The sequence below is a fragment of the Lissotriton helveticus genome, chromosome 11, assembly GCF_964261635.1.
Source record: "Lissotriton helveticus chromosome 11, aLisHel1.1, whole genome shotgun sequence".
Classification (NCBI taxonomy): Eukaryota; Metazoa; Chordata; class Amphibia; order Caudata; family Salamandridae; genus Lissotriton; species Lissotriton helveticus.
This window is the reverse complement of record NC_136072.1, coordinates 21188857-21210823: the sequence shown is the minus strand read 5'-3', so window position 1 is coordinate 21210823 and position 21967 is coordinate 21188857. Positions and strand designations below refer to the sequence as shown.

Sequence of the window (21967 nt, the reverse complement as noted above, 5' to 3'; positions counted from 1 at the left end):
GCGAGCTCAGATCGAGTGGCCCAACTTCGAACTGAAATATCTGTTATTACACCCAAAGCACTGAAAATGAGCACTCGGAAGATAAAAACATTGGAGAAAAGAAGTAGAATAGAAATTTTAAGAGATCTGATAAATTTACAATTGACAATGTTATACACAAGAAATCTGAGGATTCACCAGCCTCTTACATCCCAGGGAGGTACCCGGTTTAAAAGAATCATGTCTGCATTCAGGGCACTGGATGGTGAGAGGGGGTGAGCTGGCTGGTAAGGAGTCAGAGGAGACAAAGCGAGCTTAGACACGTGGCGGGTGGTGATCAGTGGATACCATGGAGCAGGGAAGCAAGCCGAAAGACCTTCACAACATGAGTGTGATGTCTTAAGTTCTGTCTTTGAGCTCTGGAGCAGGGTCCATCCTCTTTTCCAACACCTCGAGTCACTCCCATGAGAAGTTTGGTGGAAGACCAGCCAACTGACGTCTCTGGGGCAGATTCACAGAACTAACTTAAGACAAAAGCCTAAACTTACTACTTTTGGTATTCGCAGAAGTTAGGATTTTGTCTTAAGTTTGTCTTAAGACAGACTTAAGACAGACGTAAGACAGACTTAAGACAAACTTAAGACAGACTTAAGACAGACTTAAGACAAACTTAAGACAGACTTAAAACAGACTTAAGACAAACTTAAGACAAAATCCTAACTTAAGTCTGTCTTAAGTTTGTCTAAAGACACATTTAAGACAAAATCCTAATCTTACTACTTTTGGTATTCACAGAAGTTAGGATTTTGTCTCAAGTTTGTCTTAAGACAGACTTAAGACAGATTAAGACAGACTTAAGACAGACTTAAGACAGACGTAAGACAGACTTAAGACAAACTTAAGACAGACTTAAGACAGAATTAAGACAAACTTAAGACAAAATCCTAATCTTACTACTTTTGGTATTCACAGAAGTTAGGATTTTGTCTTAAGTTTGTCTTAAGACAGACTTAAGACAGACTTAAGACAAACTTAAGACAAACTTAAGACAAAATCCTAACTTAAGTCTCTCTTAAGTCTGTCTTAAGATTGTCTAAAGACAAACTTAAGACAAAATCTTAACTTCTGTGAATACCAAAAGTGGTAAGTTTAGGATTTTGTCTTAAGTTAGTTCTGTGAATCGGGCCCAATGTCTGCTGTTTTTCACTCTTTGGGCATCTATTGCAGTCTTACCTTCTTTAGCTAGAACACCTTGATGCTTGCATGTTTCACCATTGAGTTGCCACTTTGATTTTCATAAATATTGCCACATTTTGTTCGTATCAGGAAACTGGTCTTTTAGCACCTACGGGTCATATTTATCAAGGGTTGCGTCACTTTTGCACCTCGCAACACGGTGTAAAAGCGACGCAAATCTTGAGATGCGATTTATCAAGCCTGCATGGTTGCCTCGCGTGATCCTGAGTGGCTCGATAAATCTAGAGTAACGCAACGCAGCGCAAATTGCTGGGTTGCCTTACTCTGCCCCAGGGAGGCGTGGCATGGTTGGACGTGGGTTGTCTCCATGCAAACCCTGAGGATTTAGATGCACCCCAGACTTACCATACGTGGTACACTTGGGAATGCGCAAAACGGGAAACAACCTTTACAACGCACTACCATTACAACGAAACTTTTACAACGCAACATCCATTACAACGCATGCAATTACAACACAACCATTACAACACATGACACTACAATGCACACCACTACAACGCATGTCATTACAACTCAGTCATTACAACGCATACCATTACAACGCATAACATTAACATCCAACACTTACCCTACTGTTGCACCCCCTGGAGTTAGAATACTAATTTTTACCCCTACACTATCCCACACTTACCCTACTGTTGCACCCCCTGGAGTTAGAATAGTAATGTTTACCCCTACACTATCCAACACTTACCCTACTGTCGCACCCCCTGGAGTTAGAATAGTAATTTTTACCCCTACACTATCCAACACTTACCCTACTGTCGCACCCCCTGGAGTTAGAATAGTAATTTTTACCCCTACATTTTCCAATACTTACCAAACATGCGATGTAATTTTATGCGTTGTAATGGCATGCGTTGCAATGGAATGCGTTGTAATGGATGTTGTGTTGTTAAAAATTAGTTGTAAAGGTATGCGTTGTAACGTCATACATCCCGCAAAAACTGCTACACTTCACCAGGGGAGGCGTAACGAGGAGAAATATGTTTATTTATCTAGTTTTTTTCTCTTTTAATGTATGTTGCATTCTGCAGCTCACATAGAAAGAAGAAAATGCCTCAGGGGATTGTTTTTGTGCAGGAAGGTGTCCCTTCCTGCACACAAAAAACCTGCCGACAACCCAGGCAGCCGTGAACCACGGTGCAAGAGTGCCTGCATTGGTGCCAGGCAGCCCGTTGTGCACCTGCGCTGGGAAAAGGCAGGAACGTGCCGTAATGTGATAAATACGGTGCATTTCTGCCCTTTCCCCGTTATGCAGTGCAGCAAGCTGACTTGCTGCGCTGCGTTACATTTTCATAAATATGGCCCTAACTTCATACGCAAACGTATACGTCGCATTTCACGTTCCTGCTAGACAGGCCTTTTCCACACATCTTGGGAGGCAGAAGACGAAGACGTGACCTGTCCTACCCGCCTGATTCTGTTCACTGGCACATCTGGTAGCGCTCGCCTGTTTCCTGCATAGGAGCTCAGCTTTTGTTTCTTTCTCTGCTGAAGGCTTCCTTCAAGTGCCCAAGATTTTGGTTTTGATTAGGTGATAGAGACACTTGTTCGGCAAACCCTGCACTTCTTACTTGATTAACGCCTTAACCGCGGCGGTTTTTCCGCCGCGGTGCGGGCGTTCTAAAGGGAGGGCGGGGCTGCGTCAGCTGTTGGCCGACGGCAGCACTAGGGAGGTAGTGCTGCCGTCTGCCAACGGCCGACGGCAGCACGGAATGGGTTAAAGTCCAAACCTGCGTAAGCGCCAAATCCGTACGCCTCTAGAAGTGAGGCATAAAGAGGAAAAATATGTTTATTTCTACTTGCTATTTCCTCCTTCATTCTGCAGCACATAGAAATAGGAGAATGCCTCTTAGGATAGTTTCTGTGCAGAAAAGTGCCCCTTCCTGCCCAAAAACAATCCTGTGTGCAATGGAGGCACCTTGGCATCCTGGAGCAAGGGTGCCTAGATTGGTGCTAGGCTGTTGAAACGGCACCAGCACAGGCAAAAGGGAAAGGAATGCACCATATTGCATAAATACGATGAATTCCTCCTCTTTCACTTTGGCATAGGGCACTGCCCTATGCCAAACCCCCATAAACAAGACCCTCCATTTTTAACACCCTCATTACTTGCTTATTGGAAGGAACCAAAGTCTTTCGCGGCGGTGAAGTCACAGTACAAGTCGCTATTACCGCCACTAACTGAGGCATCCAAGCTTGCCTTACACAACCCTTTGCAGTGGGATGTGAGTTCCCAGACTCAAGGAGGTGGGAAAAGTGAGAAGGGCATCAAATAGCGACATCTTTGTCAGGTTAGAACAGTTCCTACATGTTTCCTACCATTGCTTCAACCCACTAGCCATCCCTTCCTGTGATCCCTTTGGCAACACCTTTACTTCGAGAGCCATTACACAGACACAACAATATGCTGACCAAAGCCTCTAGGCTTTGACTGTTAAGATAAGTAAATTGGCATTAGAGTTTAAATATGATTGCCTGTTTTTATTAAATATAGTTTTGTTCAACCTTATGAGTAGTGGTGTGTTTGTGCGCCACTGTGCCAAATACTTGTGCGAACGCTCCTTTACGTTTGCGGCTCGTGCCTGTGACGTATTTATAACTCATACGCCTTACAGAAAGCACCTGTTTGTGAAGTAAACATATGCCACTAGGGCCATCAAAGAGATCATTCATGATTATAGCTGGGATTAATTTAATTAGCATAAACTAATTTAATTAAGTTTAATTTCAATGTAGGGTTGAAGTTAGTTTTAATATTAATTAATATAATAGTGACATTTAGTATTATTTAATTCATAGATTGGGTTGGTCGGAGTATTAGGGTGAGAATAAGAGTACTTTTAATAGTTATATTATATAATCAATTGGTTGTGGTAAAATTAGGACTAGGGCTATTAAAAACATCTGCAGGTGTGGGTGCTTCTTTCACCAAGGGACTTGTCATCTACATTTTTAAACTTTCTCATTGTAGCGTTGTGTACATCACATCAAATATCTACTGCATCCATCTACCACTCCTTCGTACGGCTAGAGGCCTTTACTGATGATAAAAGTTCCACGGTAGATAAATATTACTCTCATCTCGGCACACTCCAGATGAATCACTCGAACAATTCAGTTACGTTACGTAAGGTGCTATCCAGAAAGATGTTCAGGTTAGGTAAAACAGCCCGTCAGCAATAGACCAAGGTTCTTAAAGGATATTACAACATCTTTAATCCCAGAGAGATGTTCAGGTTAGGTAAAACAGCCCGTCAGCGATAGACCCAGATTCCTAAAGTATATTACAACATCTTTAATCCCAGAGAGATGTTCAAGTTTGGTAAAACCTCCCGTCAGCGATAGACCCAGATTCCTAAAGTATATTACAACATCATTAATGACAGAAGGATGATCAAGTTAAGTAAAACCTCTCGTCAGCGATAGAGCCAAATAATAAAGTATATTACAACATCTTTAAACCTAGAAAGATGAACAAAGTTAGGTAAAACCTCTCGTCAGCGATAGACCCAGGTTCTTAAAGTTTATTACAACATCTTTAATCCCAGAGAGAAGTTCAAGTTTGGTAAAACCTCCCGTCAGCGATAGACCCAGATTCCTAAAGTATATTACAACATCATTAATGACAGAAGGATGATCAAGTTAAGTAAAACCTCTCGTCAGCGATAGAGCCAAATAATAAAGTATATTACAACATCTTTAAACCTAGAAAGATGAACAAAGTTAGGTAAAACCTCTCGTCAGCGATAGACCCAGGTTCTTAAAGTTTATTACAACATCTTTAATCCCAGAGAGAAGTTCAAGTTTGGTAAAACAGCCCGTCAGCGATAAACCCAGATAATAAAGGATATTACAAGATCTTAAATCCCAGACAGACGATCAAACTAGGTAAAACAACCCGTCAGCGTTAGACCCAGATTCCTAAAGTATATTACAACATCATTAATGACAGAACGATGATCAAGTTAGGTAAAACCTCTCGTCAGCGATAGACCCAGGTTCATAAAGTTTATTACAACATCTTTAATCCCAGAAAGATATTCAAGTTAGGTTAAACTACACGTTAGCGATAGACCCAGTTTTTTAAAGGATGTAACAACAATATCTTTAATTACAGAAAGATGATCAAGTTAGGTAAAACAGCCCGTCAGCAATAGACCCAGATTCTTAAAAGATATTACAACATCTTTAATTATTGCCTGGAAGGGATAAGGATTTTTTACTATTAAACAATCATTTTAATATTGTACAAATTTATTATTACAAAGTAAGAAAAAACAACAATTACAAGTGTAGGATTATATGACTGATACACTGCAGTGACACAAGCTGACTGTTGCAATTATATTCAGTTGCAGTGGAAATAACAACTTTTTCCAACGTCTACAGTTATGCAAAAACATAACAAAATGTACCAAACAATCATATATTCAATGTTTTGAATAAAAAAAAACCACAATGTACCTATAGGAACATTAATCCTATTAAACATATTGTTGTAAATCTGCTGTATGATTCAAGTTGAAGATGCACAGTACTGACTGTACTAAATGTTCCTTTTGATATGAAAATCAGATATTTGGGGTACAGCGTTGATTATATTGCTAAAAACTGAAATATGCTCTCCTGTTGCATCCTTATGAGGTGTGTCAATCGCTCTTCTACTGCTCCCTTTTCCACCTGGTCTGCTGTTTCCTCATCTCCCAATACGCCGAGCTCAGTATTTCTGGGACGTAAGTCTACCAAAGCCTAAAATATCAAAATTTTTAATAGAAAAAAAGTTTTAAATAAAATTTCTGCCAGCTGGCATATTGATTGCAGAAGGATCACAAACTAGGAATGAAAAGAAGTTTTAAAAAAAACATGGTGGTGGCTTGGTAGGGCTCCAACTTCTTTTAATAGAAGGCAGAGGTTAACGTGAACATTAGAGTTGTCCTGTTTCGTACTTGAGTCAAAGAATCCTGAAACAAAAAATGCGTGCCAGTCCAAGCTCAGAATTTTCAATCGAGGTACAAAATTGAGATTTTTTTTTATTTCCTCAGTCTTGAAAAAAAAATATTTTTTCTTTAACCAAACATACAGTTGCTTTAAGAAGGAGAAGGACGTAGGCGCCCATCTGACAGGAAGAGCCTTTCAAAGCTTCCGGTAAGTCCTAGATGTTGGGGTCACCATGCCTTACACGTAGTCCTTGCCACCGGAAGCTGGTGCATTGGGGAAGCTCCTCGACGGCGGGTAGGAGGTCTCCTTCCTCGGGCAGGAGCAGCAGAGCAGACCTCCTCCAATCAGAGCCAGAACGGCGGACGCCCAGCCAATGAAAAGAGCGTAGCCAAATTCAAACCTAGAGGCACCAAGAGAATAAAGAAAGTCAAGAGGTGCGATCACCCAAAAGAGAGAGGCGTAGAGTTTAGAAAGCCACTTAAAAACGCATTTTTATAGAGATTTCACATGTAACGATGCACAGCTATTAATGGTGGGTTGAATACATGTATTTTCTCACTATGTTTTGCTGCTGGGATCATGTGTCATTGGTGGTGGTCCATGACCTTGGTTTATTAGTCATTTTAATGAACTGGATGCAGAAAATTCCAATTAAAAACTGATCATTGTTGATCACTCATCCAATGAGCATAATTTATATGAAGAATTAAACAGTTGTGGGACTAAAAGTAACTTGGGACTAAAAGTAACTACCGTAGGGGCCGATTCACAGAACGAATTTAGGACAAAATCCTAAACTTACTACTTTTGGTATTCACAGAAGGCATTTAGTAGTAGTAAAGTTAGGATTTTGTCTTAAGTTTGACTTAAGACAAACTTATGAAAGACTTAAGACAGACTTAAGACAGACTTAAGACAGACTTAAGACAGACTTAAGACAAACTTAGGACAGACTTAAAACAGACTTAAGACAAACTCCTAACTTAAGTCCGTCTTAAGTCAAACTTAAGACAAAATCCTAACTTTACTACTACTAAATGCCTTCTGTGAATACCAAAAGTAGTAAGTTTAGGATTTTGTCTTAAGTTAGTTCTGTGAATCAGGCCCCTTGAGTCCAACCCATGCTGGGGCAGAAGGACCATTGATCTACTGACCTACTAAAATGTGGGAGCGATCATATCAAAGTTTTAATATCGACCTACACTTATGTCGACTCCACAATATTGATTTGTCCACCCTACACCCTGGTGCAGGAACCAGGCTCAATGGTTAGAGCGGCAGACCCTGATGCAGAGGTCTAGCCCGGGACCAGGGTTCAATTCCCCGCCTCGGCGGGTCTTGGGCTCAAAATTCCACGGACCTGATAATTCTCGCCTCGGTGCCTATTCCAATCATGGAGTCCCACTCTGCAACTCTGGGCCATAGCTTGCTTAATCTCCACAACGGCCCCCACAACGCCAAGGATGCCTGGCCTCCACCCTGGGGGTGCCCAGGAGTGGACACCTCACAGGGAAAGCCAGGATGGGTTCCACAGCGGTATTCGTACAAGCGACTTGAGACCCTTGCGGGTGAGTAGTGCGCTATACAAGTATCAAGTTACAATTTATCACTGTACGAAGGCCCATTTTATCGCATTCGATACGTGCTGTGGCGTGGAACAGTCACTCACCCAGTGCACCAGGACCAAGTTTCACCATGTCTGCTCCCTGCTGTGCAGTCGTTACTGCACTAGTGATCTAGAACCCTGTTTCGTTGTGTCCACCCACTGCTGAAGTGCAAGCTCGCTGCTATACTGAACTATTGTGTTCACCACCCGCTGCGGCGCAGAAACGGTTCCTGTGCTAGTGCGTTAAGAAGACCCTTCTATCACTACGGCTTGCGCTGTCTGGTAGGTTCGACCTAAAAACGGGTTTGCCTGTCAATACCCCCACAAAAACATTTTTTCAAACAAATTTCCTAGTCAGTTGACTTTGGCCAACTTTCCATCTTCATGAAGTTCTAGCATTGTGAAGCAGCATTTTAATTCCACCCACCGATGCATTGTCTTCGTTTGGGAAGTGCACTTCCGCTACCACTGACACGTTCTGTTCATAATGAATTTTTGTTTTACATTCTGTTGCACCTTTATTTTATTCACATATTTTGCTTTATTTTTTAGACTTTAATTTGATTTGCTGCCTATTTTGACAAGATCCCAAAAATGAAAACCTTTTAAGATTTATGCAGGGAATAAGTAAAACCCTTTCTGATTCCTAAATCTGAGGGGTTCACGTTAGTGTAAACTTTTTTTTTTCAAAGTGGGTTTCTGTTGAGCCACAATTGCATCGCTGCTGGACCACCCCGGATCACAATTTTGTCTGTGCCCAGAGTTCCGCTGCAGTGTATCTGCTGACCACTGGTCAGATGGCGAAGTCTTGAAATCTGATTTTATCCACTTGTAGCCCTGGAGGCAGAGTCAAATCGCAAATTCTAAATCCATTTGGGCAAACCACCGTCATGATGCTCTTTACCCACAACCCATTGGACCCCAAGCCTTTTTAGGGAGAAGGTATGATATATCAAGTAGCGAATGGCGAATTAGTAGAATATCGAAGACCAAAATATAGACAGAGTTGTATATATATTTAAGTATTGATTTACTATACTTAACTACACATATATGTACCATCACAATAAATATATATGGTCCAGTTGAAGGCATCTGCCGAAACGCGTCGACCGTCCTTTCATGTTTTGCACTGATGGTGTTTAAAGAATAAAAATACCTTAAAGAAATAACTGTGGACTCCCTCTGTGCTGTGGATACTCTGGTGAGGATCGTGCCAAGTTTGTTTGGAAATATATATATATATATATATATATATATATATTGTCAAGTTACGTAGATGTGAAGTTACAAATAGTAGATCTTGACATACCTATAAACACTTACCTCCTCGATACTTTGACTACGACACTCTGGTGATTTGATATTCCCTACTCTACATTTCAGACTACAACCCTTCTGCAATCGTTGACAACATTTCTTCTGGCGGCCATTCCATGCGTTCACGCAAGCTTCACCTATCGAATGAGGGCGGATCAGGGTACTCACTTGGTGTTCGTGGGGGTGAGGACGTTGTAGAACTCCTTGGCAATGAGGCTTCCATACCAGGCGGTGCCAATCAAGACGGCCAGACCTAAAAAGGGACAACGTAGGACATTCGGTATTAGACAACGCAAGACAGGATTTCAAATATTACTGGAGCCATAAGACACAGGCTGCGGTGCCCACCCGCCAACATGGCCCCTACAGGCTTCCATCGTCTTCTGTACCTGCCGTGAATCTATAAGGCAGTGGCTACCATCTAAGAAATATACATGGCCAAATAATCACTATCTCAGTCAAAGATTTGATAACTGGAAATTGAAAAAGTGGAACAAATAAAATGCCAGACGACCAGTCTTGGAGGACTATGTGCACTGAACCTATAATAGCAATACAGGGGTGGGCGGAACTCGCCGAGTTTCACTCCCCGGTATTCCGCGGAGTGCCATGAATAGATGAACATTGTCATGTCTCGCTGATTTTTAGAGCCGGGAGCTCATTCTGTGCTGAAAGATCAGCGCGAATGGCATGACGTGGCACACAAGAGGATTTTGCTGCCGCGCGAGTACATTTTCTACTCGAGTAGCAGCTTTCTCACCGCGAGACGTTGCGCCTGCCCGCGTTGGGAAAGTCTCGCCGTGTGCCCTCCTAGTGCCTTAAAATTGCGCTAGGGGATGTCAATTCTTGCTTGTGCTCGCCAACTTACTGTTGGCGAGCCATGCACGAGAAAAAACTCCACCGAGTAGTGGTTGGCGGAGTTTGGCCACAACTATGTGGTGCAAGCGTAACGCGGAGTGACCAAAACTCCGCCAATTCCGCAGGCGGAGTGGAATTTATCACTCACCCCTAAATAGCATCAGAGACGCTTCTCCCCTTTTGAGAGCAGCTTAAAACACCATGCTCAACAAGCATTGATAAGAAACTATAGGTTCCTCTGGCATTGATAAGGAACTCTAGACTCCTCTTTTTTGGTATTGATATGAAACTCCAAGTTCCTCCTCTGTGGGGTAGCCAGTGTGGCATGGTCCCTGGTGCCAACAAGAAAATGCCCCCAGCTGCTGCTTGAATTATAAAATACAGCACAAATCAGGACTCAGTGGGGGATGTATGACGTTACAACACATACATTTACATCGCGGTACATTGCGGTTTTTACAACACAAGTCGTTACAACGACTTGCGTTGGAGGGCGCTGGAATAAGGAGTAGTATAATTTACTATTCCAACTCCAGTCTACATACAGTAGGGAAGGTGTTGGATAGTAAGTTATACTATTCCTTGTCCTAGAGCGCCATCCAGCGCAAGTCGTTGTAACGATTTGCGTTGTGAGAACCGCGATGTAATAGCATCGCAATGTAATCCCCACGTTGTAAACTATGTTTCCCCTCAGGCCTCTGGGCTCCGGTGCCACTGCACCGGCTGCACCAATTTATGCTATCCCCCTGCCCCCAACCTTCTTTTCACCACAGCTACGACCAGGACTGTGCCCACCTCCACTATGTGGAGTGCTTTATTTGACTCAGCTAGGTCTGAGCCATATAAATACCAAATTTCCCCCACCAGCCTTCTTGACTCTTTGCATTTTAATATTTTCGGGAATGTCACCCGATGTGGTAAATCACTTTTTGGGCGAGAGCTTCAAATCTCTCCTCTTGGGAGCAGTGTGCACAGGTAGCGCCCACCCGTCTGTTGGAATACTGGTAGACATATCAGCTGATAACTATCCTGTCCTAAATATTTCTGAAATGTTGATTCACTGGGTGTAGATTTTCTAATATGAATTCCAATGGTGGGATATTTTCGAAAACAATATATTTTTGTCGAATATATGACATTACAACACAAACAATTACAACGCTTGCTTTTACAATGCGGTTTTTACATCGCAACTACCGTTACATCGCATGATTTTACAACTCATGCCATTACAACGCATTTTTAAAAACTACTATTACAACGCATTCCATTATAACGCATACCATTACAACGCATAATACTTTTAGTGCAGCCGTAGGGTAAGCGTTGGATAGCGTAGGGGTAACATTTACTATTCCCCCTCCAGTGAGTGCAACAGTTGGGAAAGTGTTGGATAGCGTAAGGGTTAAAATGACTATTCCCAAATACCCCAAAACCCATACGCAGCCTAAAACTTAAAATTCTCTATTACTTGCCTTATATTGCGTTGTAATGACATGTGTTGTAATGGCATACGTTGTTGTGACATGCGTTGTAATGGCATGCGTTGTAATAGCATGTGATGTAAAGGCACTTGCATTGTAACAGTTGCGTTGTAAAAGTAGTGTGATGTAATGACTGCGTTGTAATGGATGTTTCCCATTTTTGTTAGATGATATTCAGACCACAACGCCCCACCCGCTCCTCACTTACCGGCGATGAGGAAGAGCGCCCCGCCGGTGATGGCCACCTTCGCCTTCTTCTCCTTCTCGTCCTCGAAGGCTTTCAGGCACTTCATGCCCATGGCCGCGATGAATATCGCGATGAGCCCCAGGATGATGCCGGAGATCATCAGGGCGCGGGTGGCCTGTAAGGTGCCTGGAAGAGGAAGAGGAGACACAGTGTCATCAACACTGAAGAGGGACAAGGTCTTCACAATCAAAGGGGCTGAGGTGGGGAGGGGTGTGATACAGAACGATGAGCCCACTGCAGAATCTGTGGGGGTCCCTGACACTCACAGATACTCAGAGGCCTTAGGCTGGGTGGGGGGCAGGGGGTCTGAAGTGTGGGCCCCCCTGCACCCCAGGAGCCTGCATTACACCCCCTGGTGGAGGCCACTGGGAGTACAGGCATGGAGGTAAGCTGGACCACAAGGCCTGCACTTAAATGACGCATAGAGAGCTGTCTGGGGATAACTTTTGATCCTCTTGACTAACGGGGTGTCCTCACTCACGCAGTGCTTGTGGCAAAGCCCATCACCAATAGTTTTAAGTGAGACCGCTTCCAAGCGCTTGCGCTGATCATTTCTCTAGCTGCCATGTTTCCGGATTGCTTATGTGTGTAATTTTGATGTTGTCAATGTGCTTAAGTGTGACATTTTTTGCCTTATGTGTGACACTCTGAGTGACACTTTTCTTGCGAATAGATCCTAGTACATATGGAAAATAGCAAACTTGATAAACTTTCAAGCAGTGGCAAGGGAATCTGGGGCTAGGAAGAGAAAGCAACTGCTAGCATCCTTGAGAAACACCCGTGTCACATGTGAAGAGTGTAAATATTACCAGCATAATATTTTCAGATGATTAGCTGAGCATTTTTAGAAATGTACTAATGCACTTTCTTACAATCATTCTCCACTAGTCCCTCTGCTAGTCCTTCTCTCCATCTCCACTAGTCCCTCTGCTCGTCCGTCCCTCCATCTCTACTAGCCCCTCCTGGTCCTTCTCTCCATCTCCACTAACCCCTCTGCTTGTCCTTCCCTCTGTCTCTGCTACTCGCTCTATTGGTCCTTCCCTCCATCTCCAAGGGAGATGCTCGCCTCTGAATCTTCATTGTAGTACGTACACCTACCATTTCCCTGCAGTGACTCTTTAGGGTATGCACCAGGTTCTGCCCAAGCTTCTCCCGTGGAAGGAGTCTGTTTCCTTCTACGTGGATAGCTCCTCTCCCCGTGAAGCCATCCACAGAATGAGTTAGTCTAACCCTCAATGAGTGACACTTGGCAGGGCTGCTATCTTGAACACGGGCTAAGTACAAGGTTAAGTAGTGTTAGGCCCTTACCCGCAGACTCTGTCAAAAGCTGCCCCACAACCCCAACACTTCGAAAATTAAACATCGCAAGAGCACTTCTCCTGCTCAAAAGGCTGCAGTTCAAATCTAGCCGAGCAATCAGTTTTTAAAAAAAAAATCATGAAAGACTTCAACAAAAACAGAAGAGAGTCTAATACAGAGGAGTGATCCCCAAACAGCTGCCAAATCATAAAAGAAAACAAGCATTTGCAATGCAATAGGTCTCGCATTTGCGAGAGTTTGAGCTTTTGGCATTGTCAATGGCTATGACTTTTATTCATGTGTTTTTGAAAACCTGCAAGTGGTGCACCTAAATAAAAGGCATTGTCATGTACAATTCCAATAGCTAAAATTCTCGCAAATACGAGACCTATTGCATTGCAAATTATTGTTTGCCTTCCTATCAATAGCCCTGATCTGTCCAACATGTCAGGCCTGGGGGAAAGGCGATAGGGGTCCTATCTGAATAGTGTCTACCTTGGGGAGTCCTGCACAACTAAGGCCATGCAGTGCTAGAGCATAGCTAAATATTGTTTTTACCAATTTGTGCTCGAGGGGAATGGAAAAAGTACATTACAGAAGACTGCCCTGTCAGCCTTTACGTCGACCTATGCTATATGTATATGTCTTTAGAGTAGATGTGAGTTTAAGTTGGTAACTGAGGTCACTATGTTTGAGTGAGATAGCAATAACTCTTAAATAAAAGTGCTGTCGCAGGAAGGGATTAGTCCCATTCTCAGCACAGCGCTCGCAAAACCAGATTGGGCTGCCACGAAATTACATATTGTAAGAACATCAAACGAGTTAGCAAAAACTGATGTTACCATCCTAAATGAAAACTATAACCTATATTTCATCATACATGAAATTTAAAAACACTCAAACCAGTTACCACAGTATTTCAAATACCATGAAATCTAAAAGCAGTCAAGTTCTTCAAAAGGAGTTTGTGTTCTTGTAACAGAAACCACAATATTTAAGTGCAGTCATGACAATTTCCTAAAACTGATAAGGGTGTTCTTACTGGAAGAGGCTTTACCACAAATACTGCAACATTGGTTTTGGGGTTCTCAAAGGAAGGAGCATCTGTCACTTACAGGCAGGATCTCACACAAAGAAATGGTACTGGATGCAACTTACAGCTATATTAATTTGATAAAACTCCTTTACGTAAGTCTTTACATAACCCAAACACTACATATTTGACAAGCGTGTAGCACAATGTGGCTTCAGGTCAATTAGCCACCAAAGCATTGCCACGGCAATGGAAAACGTAAGTCCAGTTTTAGTGTCTTCGCCTACACCAACAGAGCACATTAGACAAATCAACTGGCACGGTCACGCATACAACACACTTACTGTTGTGAACTTTGCTCCTTATTACATCACCCCTTTCTGGCTCCATGATGTCAACTCTCCGACCCCCAATTAATTTGTGGGTTTGTGCAGTAACTATTTTCCATTTATAGCACTAAGTGTACCATTAAAAGTGAAGTCTTGTTGATCAAGACAGGGATGTAACCTAAATCATAACACACCGTGGGATGGTGGTCGGGCATATTGTGTTAAGCTGCAAGAGGCCAGGGGTAGGCATACATATTAAATGCAAATATAAGTCTAACACGGAGAAAAACACTCACTATGGCTCCCCCTTCCAATACATTGGTCCCAGTCCTGCTCTGGATGTGGTGCCTCGGGTGACTGCTCTGTCTTCTGATGGCGGGAGCCACGGAGAGCAGCTCCGCACCTGCCTCCTGCCTCCGTTGCTGCTTTCCGTGGCTACAGCGCCAGCGCAAAAGGGAGCAGATGAATATGGAGCAGAAGCTACAGGCTATGCCAGGCCCCTGATCCATGCTGTGCTGCCGGACCTGCGGGGAGGCACAGGAAACAAGAGGAGTCGAGACACAGCAGGCTTCCAAGATTGACCCACTTTATTCTACTGTATCGCCACTACCATACGCCTCATAACACCCGACCGGAATTGCAACATCACTGGGAGCATTCAACTCCAGCAGCCTTCAGCAACGAGAGTGAGGCAGTGCTTTGTTGATCCCGACCCTGAGAGTTTAACCGTGATGGGATAGTAATTAAAAAACAAGCATTGTAAAAACCAGCGAGCCGCACGGACTCCTAAAACCCATTACCAGTGCAAAAAAAAAAACGAACAACGAAAGTGAGGCAGCGCTCTGTTGATCCTGACCCCAAGAGTTTAGACATGATGGAATAGTAATTAAAAAATAAGCATTGTAAAAACCAGCGATCCGCACGGACTCCCAAACCCATAACCAGTGCAAACAAGCAATCGCAAAAGCAACAAAAAAACGAGCGAGTCCATTCCTCGCGGCATATTTAAATTAGGGAGGGAACCCACCCCTCGTGTGCCTTTAATTCACCACCGCAGCCCAGGAGGTTGTTCAAGTCCCCGCCGGGCCGCCGCGCTGCCTGCGACGACCCAGAAGCGGTTGGGCAGCCGGCCAATCCCATCGCGGCCCCAACCGGAAGTCCCGCCCCATCGCGGCGAAAGAGAGAGAAACTACTGCCCGAAGAGCCACGAAGGCTCCTGATTGAGTCCCAGTCCCGAGATGGGGGACCGGGTGAAGAGCGGCCGGGCGCCTGGGGAAGGCGGGGCTCTCATGTAGTGAGAGAGCCCCGCAAAGCGCTACCGCCGCCCGAGAGGCAGAACCGCCGCCGAGCACCGCCAGAACCGGTGAGTGTGTTGAGGGAGAGGAGGAGTGAGTGGGGGTGGGGTGTACGCGTGTGTGTCTGATTGAGTGTGTCTGTGCGTGCGTCTGTCTGTCTGTGTGCGCGTGTGTCTGTTTAAGGGGGGGTGCGTGTGTGTATGCAGTGTGTGTATGGCTGTGTATGTGCGCATGCGTGAGTGAGGCTTTGTTTGCGAATGGGAATATGAGGCACGGCGACGTGCGCGCTCCCGAGGTTAAATCTCGGCCAGGAAAAGCGCGTGGAACTCTGCTGTCCACATTCCCCCAAAAGTAACTACATAAGTTGTCTCGCCCTAGACAGCAAAGCTTTGCTTTGCTTTCGTCTAGGCGAGACCTAAAAAATGGAGAGGGAGGATATAGGTCTATTGTTCCCAGAGCTTAATTTGTTAAACAAAAAAAGCAAGCACCAGGCCCTTCTCGAGTGACCACTGCAACCTGCACCACCCATTGCCCCTGCCAGAGTTGCCTATAACAGTACCAACAAACCGGGAAACAACCTTTACAACGCAACTTTTACAACACACTACCATTACAACGCAGTCATTACAACGTAACATCCCTTACAACGCATGCCATTACAATGCAACCATTACCACGCATGACACTATAACGCATACAATTACAACTCATGTCATTACACGCATACCATTACAACGCATACCATTACAATGCATACCATTACAACGCATAGTACCCTTACACTATCCTACACTTACCCTATTGTTGCAACCCCTGGAGTTAGAATAGTAATTTTTACCCCAACACTATCCAACACTTACCCTACTGTTGCACCCCCTGGAGTTAGAATAGTAATTTTTACCCCTACACTATCCAATACTTACCATACATGCAATGTAATGGTATGCGTTGTAAAGGTAGTATGCGTTGTAATGGAATGCGTTGTAACTGTAGTTTTTAGAAAAATCGTTGTAATGGCATGCGTTGAATTGGAAAGCGTTGGAAAGGATGTTGCGTTGTAAAAAATGTGTTGTAAAGGTATGCGTTGTAAAAATATGCGTTGTAACGTCATACATCCCAACATACCTAACCATCGCACTCCTACAAGCCCCCCTGCAAGGTAAGTGGATGTGCCCCCTCCAGACTCCATCAGGAGCTCTCCAGCCGGCCAGAGTACTGTGCTGAGGAGCCCCCCCCGCACCGTGGGGGCTGCGGGGGCCTATGTTATGCCACGGCCAAAGCTATAATAATGGCGTGAGTGGCAGGTATTATTCATTTGTAACGTATATTGACTTGTTAAACACTTGTTGGGCTCATCTCAAAATTAGACAGACAGCGCCACCATGTGGGGAACTATCACTAAAGCTGATGCTGACAATAAAGTGCTGGTGCCGAGCACCGGAAATGACCACCTCAAATTAAGCACTGGACTTGTTCCTCATAGCAGTAGGGAAGAAGCAAAGTTTAGGTTGGGTCAAAGCAAGGGACTAGTGGCCAGATGTAATCCATATACATTTGCTGGGCATTGATTGAATTTTGTAGAGCTCTCTAATAATCACATGTTTCTTGGCATTAATAATGTAGGTGTGAGGTAGTTATTATTTTCAGTCATGTTGAATTAAAGAAGATTCAAGTTGGGGCAGAAAACGTGAATCGACACAAGTGCGCCTTCCCTCCTCACACTCCTTGCAATCGTGCAGGTTAATATTCCGGAAGGGCTACCAAAGCTAGGTTAGGTCCACTTACAGGGGTGGTTCCTCCGTAATGGTGGACGAGTGTTCCCCCTCTGGTCTGAGTCAGTCAAAGAAAAATAAAATGATATTAAACAATAATACCCTTTTATTTTTCTGTGACACGCTCTGGTTGATGGTGTGTGCATGCGGGTTGGGGCTGGGCCGAGCCATCACAGGCAGGAGTCTCAGACCGGTCAAACAGACATGCGCACATGTATTTCTTCAACCCAGCTGTGTTCACAGCCGGATTGGAGAAAAGCTCCAGGCTCCCCGGCAGTGTCTGAGCAGCAGACCAGGCCGCTCAGTCTAATCCTGGCGCTGCTCTCATAGCATGAAAATCACTCCCACTGAAGGTATCAATGCACTAAATATATCACCTACAATTTCTGCAAAACCAGATGCCAGGAGTGTAGCCCTGAGGCAAATGTCGGGGTCGCGATAGGTACATTTTAAAAAATATTATATTTTTACGCCCCCCAACTTTCTTTGTGTGGCAGCCGCCACTCTCTAGTTAGGGATATGCGTTCTGCCAGAGCGTTCCTCCGGATGCAGGGCTAGCCCAACATAAAGAGGGTAGAGTGGTGCGCGATGGCAGGAGCAGCTTTAGTGCGTGAGAGGCTGTACCCCAAAGCCCCTTATCCAACACTGTCAGCCCCCCAGGATATGCCTCCTTAGTGGTGGGCACACATGTCTGGTCGGGACGCCACTATGTTGAGTCAAATAAAGGTGTCGGCAGTGACCTGCTGCATTCTTCACAACCATCTTTATCCGTGTGGCGGGTGGGACTATATAGATCCCAACATTTAAAACTGGAAAGTGGGAGACTTTGAAAAACAAATCGGGGGAACACATTTTTCCCCACTGACATATATTGAAGTAGAGGTCTTTCAGGTGGGAGACAGCTAAAATAAAGCTGAAATAATGCTGGTTGCCGTGTAGCAGACACTCAATTTTAGCGGGATACTCACATTTTCCTGTTTTAAAATATATAATATTGTTGTACCTTGCAGCCGTACAACTGTACATTTAGAACATACTGGATTAACATTTTACTTAGCACACACAATACAAGTTATAAGGGGGGTAATCGGTGAGTTGAGGGTCTGGTGGGTCAAGTGAAATCACGGCATTATTTATGAGCCCTTGTGACACTTTTGTGGCACCCGTGTGTCACTTTTTGTGGCGTACCGGTGGTGTAAAAAATGTGCCATGTTGCGCCCTATTTACGAAGTGATGCATCTAGGCAGATGTGTCACTTTGTAAACCCTGCGCTACATTATACCTGCGTCAGATATAATGTATGCAGGGGGGAGTTTCCCCGGAATCAAAGCCTCGTACAAGTGGCGCATTGATATCTATATGGTTTCACTGCGCCACTTCTAGGACGCCACTGCGTGAAAACCTTACGCCTGCCTCATGACAGGCACAAGGGTGACGCAGGCCCTTTTACATGGGGCTTGGTCCTTGAGAAAGGACACAATGCTGGAGTTGCGTCTGTTTTCAGACACACCCCAGAAATATGTCACTTTTGCTTAAGGTGACCGGAATTTTAAATCCAAAAAACGGGACATTTCACGAAAATAGAAGAAGGACTACAGTTTTACTTCAAGCGAGCTCACAGAAGACAGCGCTCCTCAGCAGAAAATTACAGAACAGTTAGAACATGCATAAAATGCAATTTTTAAGCCCAGTCGCATGCCTGTTAATTAAATGGCTTTCTTGAAACAACTGCTAACTATCTCTGCTTTGTAAAGTATAAAAAGCACCTCCCACAGTTTTCAGTCGCCCCTCTCTAAAAACCAGGACAGAAGAAGCTATATTTCCTGAAATCTGCAGGGACAGCAGGTGAAAAACAGGGATCGTCCGGGCAAATCCGGGACGCCTGGTCACCCTACTTTTGCGCCTAAAAATACGCCAGTAATACTGATGTATCTGTCACTCCTTGCGACATGATGCGCCGTAATTTAAATACAGCGCATCTATGGTGTCGCAAGTAGGGTGCACTGAGAAGTGTCGCACGGCTTCTCATATATGATGCTCTTGATGTTTCCATCGGTTCTGCTTTCTTCTGCAGAAGGCGGCAATTGAAATTCAACAAAATGGCTGCCGGCTGTCTTGGGTGTGGCCGCTCGTTTAGATTCAGAGCTGAACACGTCCAAATTATACCGGGAAAGCTCGCCTTCGGGCCAGGGCGTTGCGACACATTTGCGATTGAACTTAGTATGAACAGCGGGCTCCGCCTTTCATCAAAGGTGGCGGAATCTTAACCTTCATTTGTTCATTTACTCCCGAGCTCGTGCTTTCTTTGGCTCCGCCACATTGAATAATTCATTATTTTCCACCATGTTTATAAGTTTGTCTCTCTGTAGATGGTGCCGCCGATCCGTGACGTCATGAAACCGGTTCTGAGCAGCTTCCAGCTAAAAGAGGGCAGCTGCAGGTTCTCGATGAAACACAAAAAACCCGGGCAAAAAACAACACGTCTGAAGTGGGAAAACCGCTGAGAAAAGGCACGCACTAAGGCGTGTGACCCTGGGCATGTCTGTGCGGGTCAGCAGCACACGCAGGGTTCCTGTGGTTAATGCCTCAAAGATGGGGCGAGCCCCACCCAAACCTCTCTGGAAGAGGAGGAGAGAAGCTCTGTGGCTGACAAAACCTCTCCCAGAATGTTTATAATCAGTCGTATGGTTTATCCCTATTCACGGTCTCATAACCTGCCAGTTTCAGTGAATTGGTGATTTCCTATGTGACTCTTAGAGTTTATCCATTTGTATCTCTTCCTTGTATGACTTTACAACTTGTACATTTGCAAACATTTTTCCTGTTTGTATCTCTTCCTTGTGTGACTCTGCAGCTTGTACATTTGCAATTTTTTCTGTTTGCATCTCTTTCTTGTGTGACTCTACAACTTGTACATTTGCATTTTTTCTGTTTCTATCTCTTCCTTGTGTGACTTTAAAACTTGTACATTTGCAATTGTTTCTGTTCGTATCTTTTATGTAACTCATGTAATCCGAAATCCTTATGTATCGCAACTGGTTCTTTTGTAAAGCGCTCTGACACCTTCGGGTACTGTTCGCGCTATATAAAATCGCATTAAATAAATACATAAAAATAAAATAAATAAATTGTGCCCATTGACGCAACGCAAAATGATGGAACCCCCCCCCCCCCCACCCTCTTGCAGAAAGTAATTAGGGACCCCAGTGTCGCACAGAAATGCATTTGACTTGGGCCCAAAAGGGGGGGGGCTGAACGTATAGGCCCCCTAAACTGCAGGGGCCTGCACCATGAAACAGAGAGGCTTTCCCAAGCTTTTAACTAGTTCTTATTCCATTTCATTGCACGAAATCTGCAAGGCATTCAGTGACATGGCTTAGAGGGTGGGGGGGGGGGCTCGAAAATAAGACACACTGGGGCCCCCCTGCACTGCTGGGGCTGTGAGTGCCTCCATCACACCCATAATTGTGCAAGGTGCATGGATGTCATTTAGGGGCCAGCAGGGGTCACTGCCACCACCTCCAGCTCACTCCCAGCTACCCCTGACACTTCCCTTGTGACCCTGGCCTCAGAGGTGGCAAAAGCAGTCCCAAGAAATAAGGCAGACAGCCCAGTGAGCCCTGCCTGCCTCCAGCTGCTCCCACTGGGGTCCAGTTCTTAAAACTAAGTGAACTCATCCGAGACAGCACTCTTCTGAAGAAACAAAACAGGGAAAAAGAAACACGGGTTGTTGAACAACTTTTTATGTTTCTTGAGAACACAAACACAAGATTTCCAAACCATACCTTCCTTCACCTTTGTGCTTGGAAAGAGGGATCAGGTGATCATACATAAAACTTTTTTTTTAAAAACAAGGAATCCTGCAGTCAATACCATGTTTTGTTTCTTAGCACAATGTCCCCCAGTTCAAAAGAAAAGAGAAGTGTAAAGTGTCCCTTGCATATTAAGTAGCATCCCAATTAGAATAACCCCGCCTCTTTTGTTTTTCCTGATCTCAGCTTTCATGAGGAGAGGGTCACATTTGAAAGAAAATACACCTTCACTCAGGTACACGCAGAAGTCTTGTGTGATAATCAAGAGATGCCAGCAACTCTCACACTCCACCTCTAAGCTCGACTATGCCAAAGGCCTGTACCTTCACGCCAAGTTTCCTCCCACACAAAGTACAACACTTCCAAATCACTGACACAAGGCCTCCAGACAAGAGACACACCACTCCAGTCCTGCAACCACTCCACTGGCTATCTATAGCTCAAGAAGCACTGTCCACAGAGCCTCTAAAGGACAAGGACTGCTATACCTACAACTCAAACAATGTAAACAAAACAAGGCCTATGCTTCAGGCTTGCACCACACATCACCACACCACCGTATTCATAGGGGGTGTTGCTTTCTCGGTAGAAGCTGCCGAGCTCCGGGGCTCACCACCAGCCAAGATCTGACGCGTTCAGGAGCATTTATACTTAAGAAGAGAAGTGAAAACACCTCAATTTCTAAGATAACTACATTATTCCTCAACCCTGGGATAGAACCCGGATAAT

The 21967-nt window shown here is 44.4% G+C and overlaps 1 protein-coding gene across 1 annotated transcript in view; it reads right to left on the bottom strand.

Moving 5' to 3' along the window:
- Positions 1-4754: 4754 nt before the first annotated feature.
- The window catches only part of CLDN1 (claudin 1), a 38819-nt gene continuing 21606 nt past the window's right edge, over positions 4755-21967 (bottom strand). The window contains exons 2-4 of the mRNA XM_078665710.1: positions 11660-11824; positions 9278-9362; positions 4755-6583 (exon numbers count right to left, since the gene is read on the bottom strand). Coding sequence (XP_078521836.1) covers positions 6421-6583; positions 9278-9362; positions 11660-11824 — 413 coding nt within the window. The 3' untranslated portion in view covers positions 4755-6420. The remainder of the gene's footprint in view (positions 6584-9277; positions 9363-11659; positions 11825-21967) is intronic.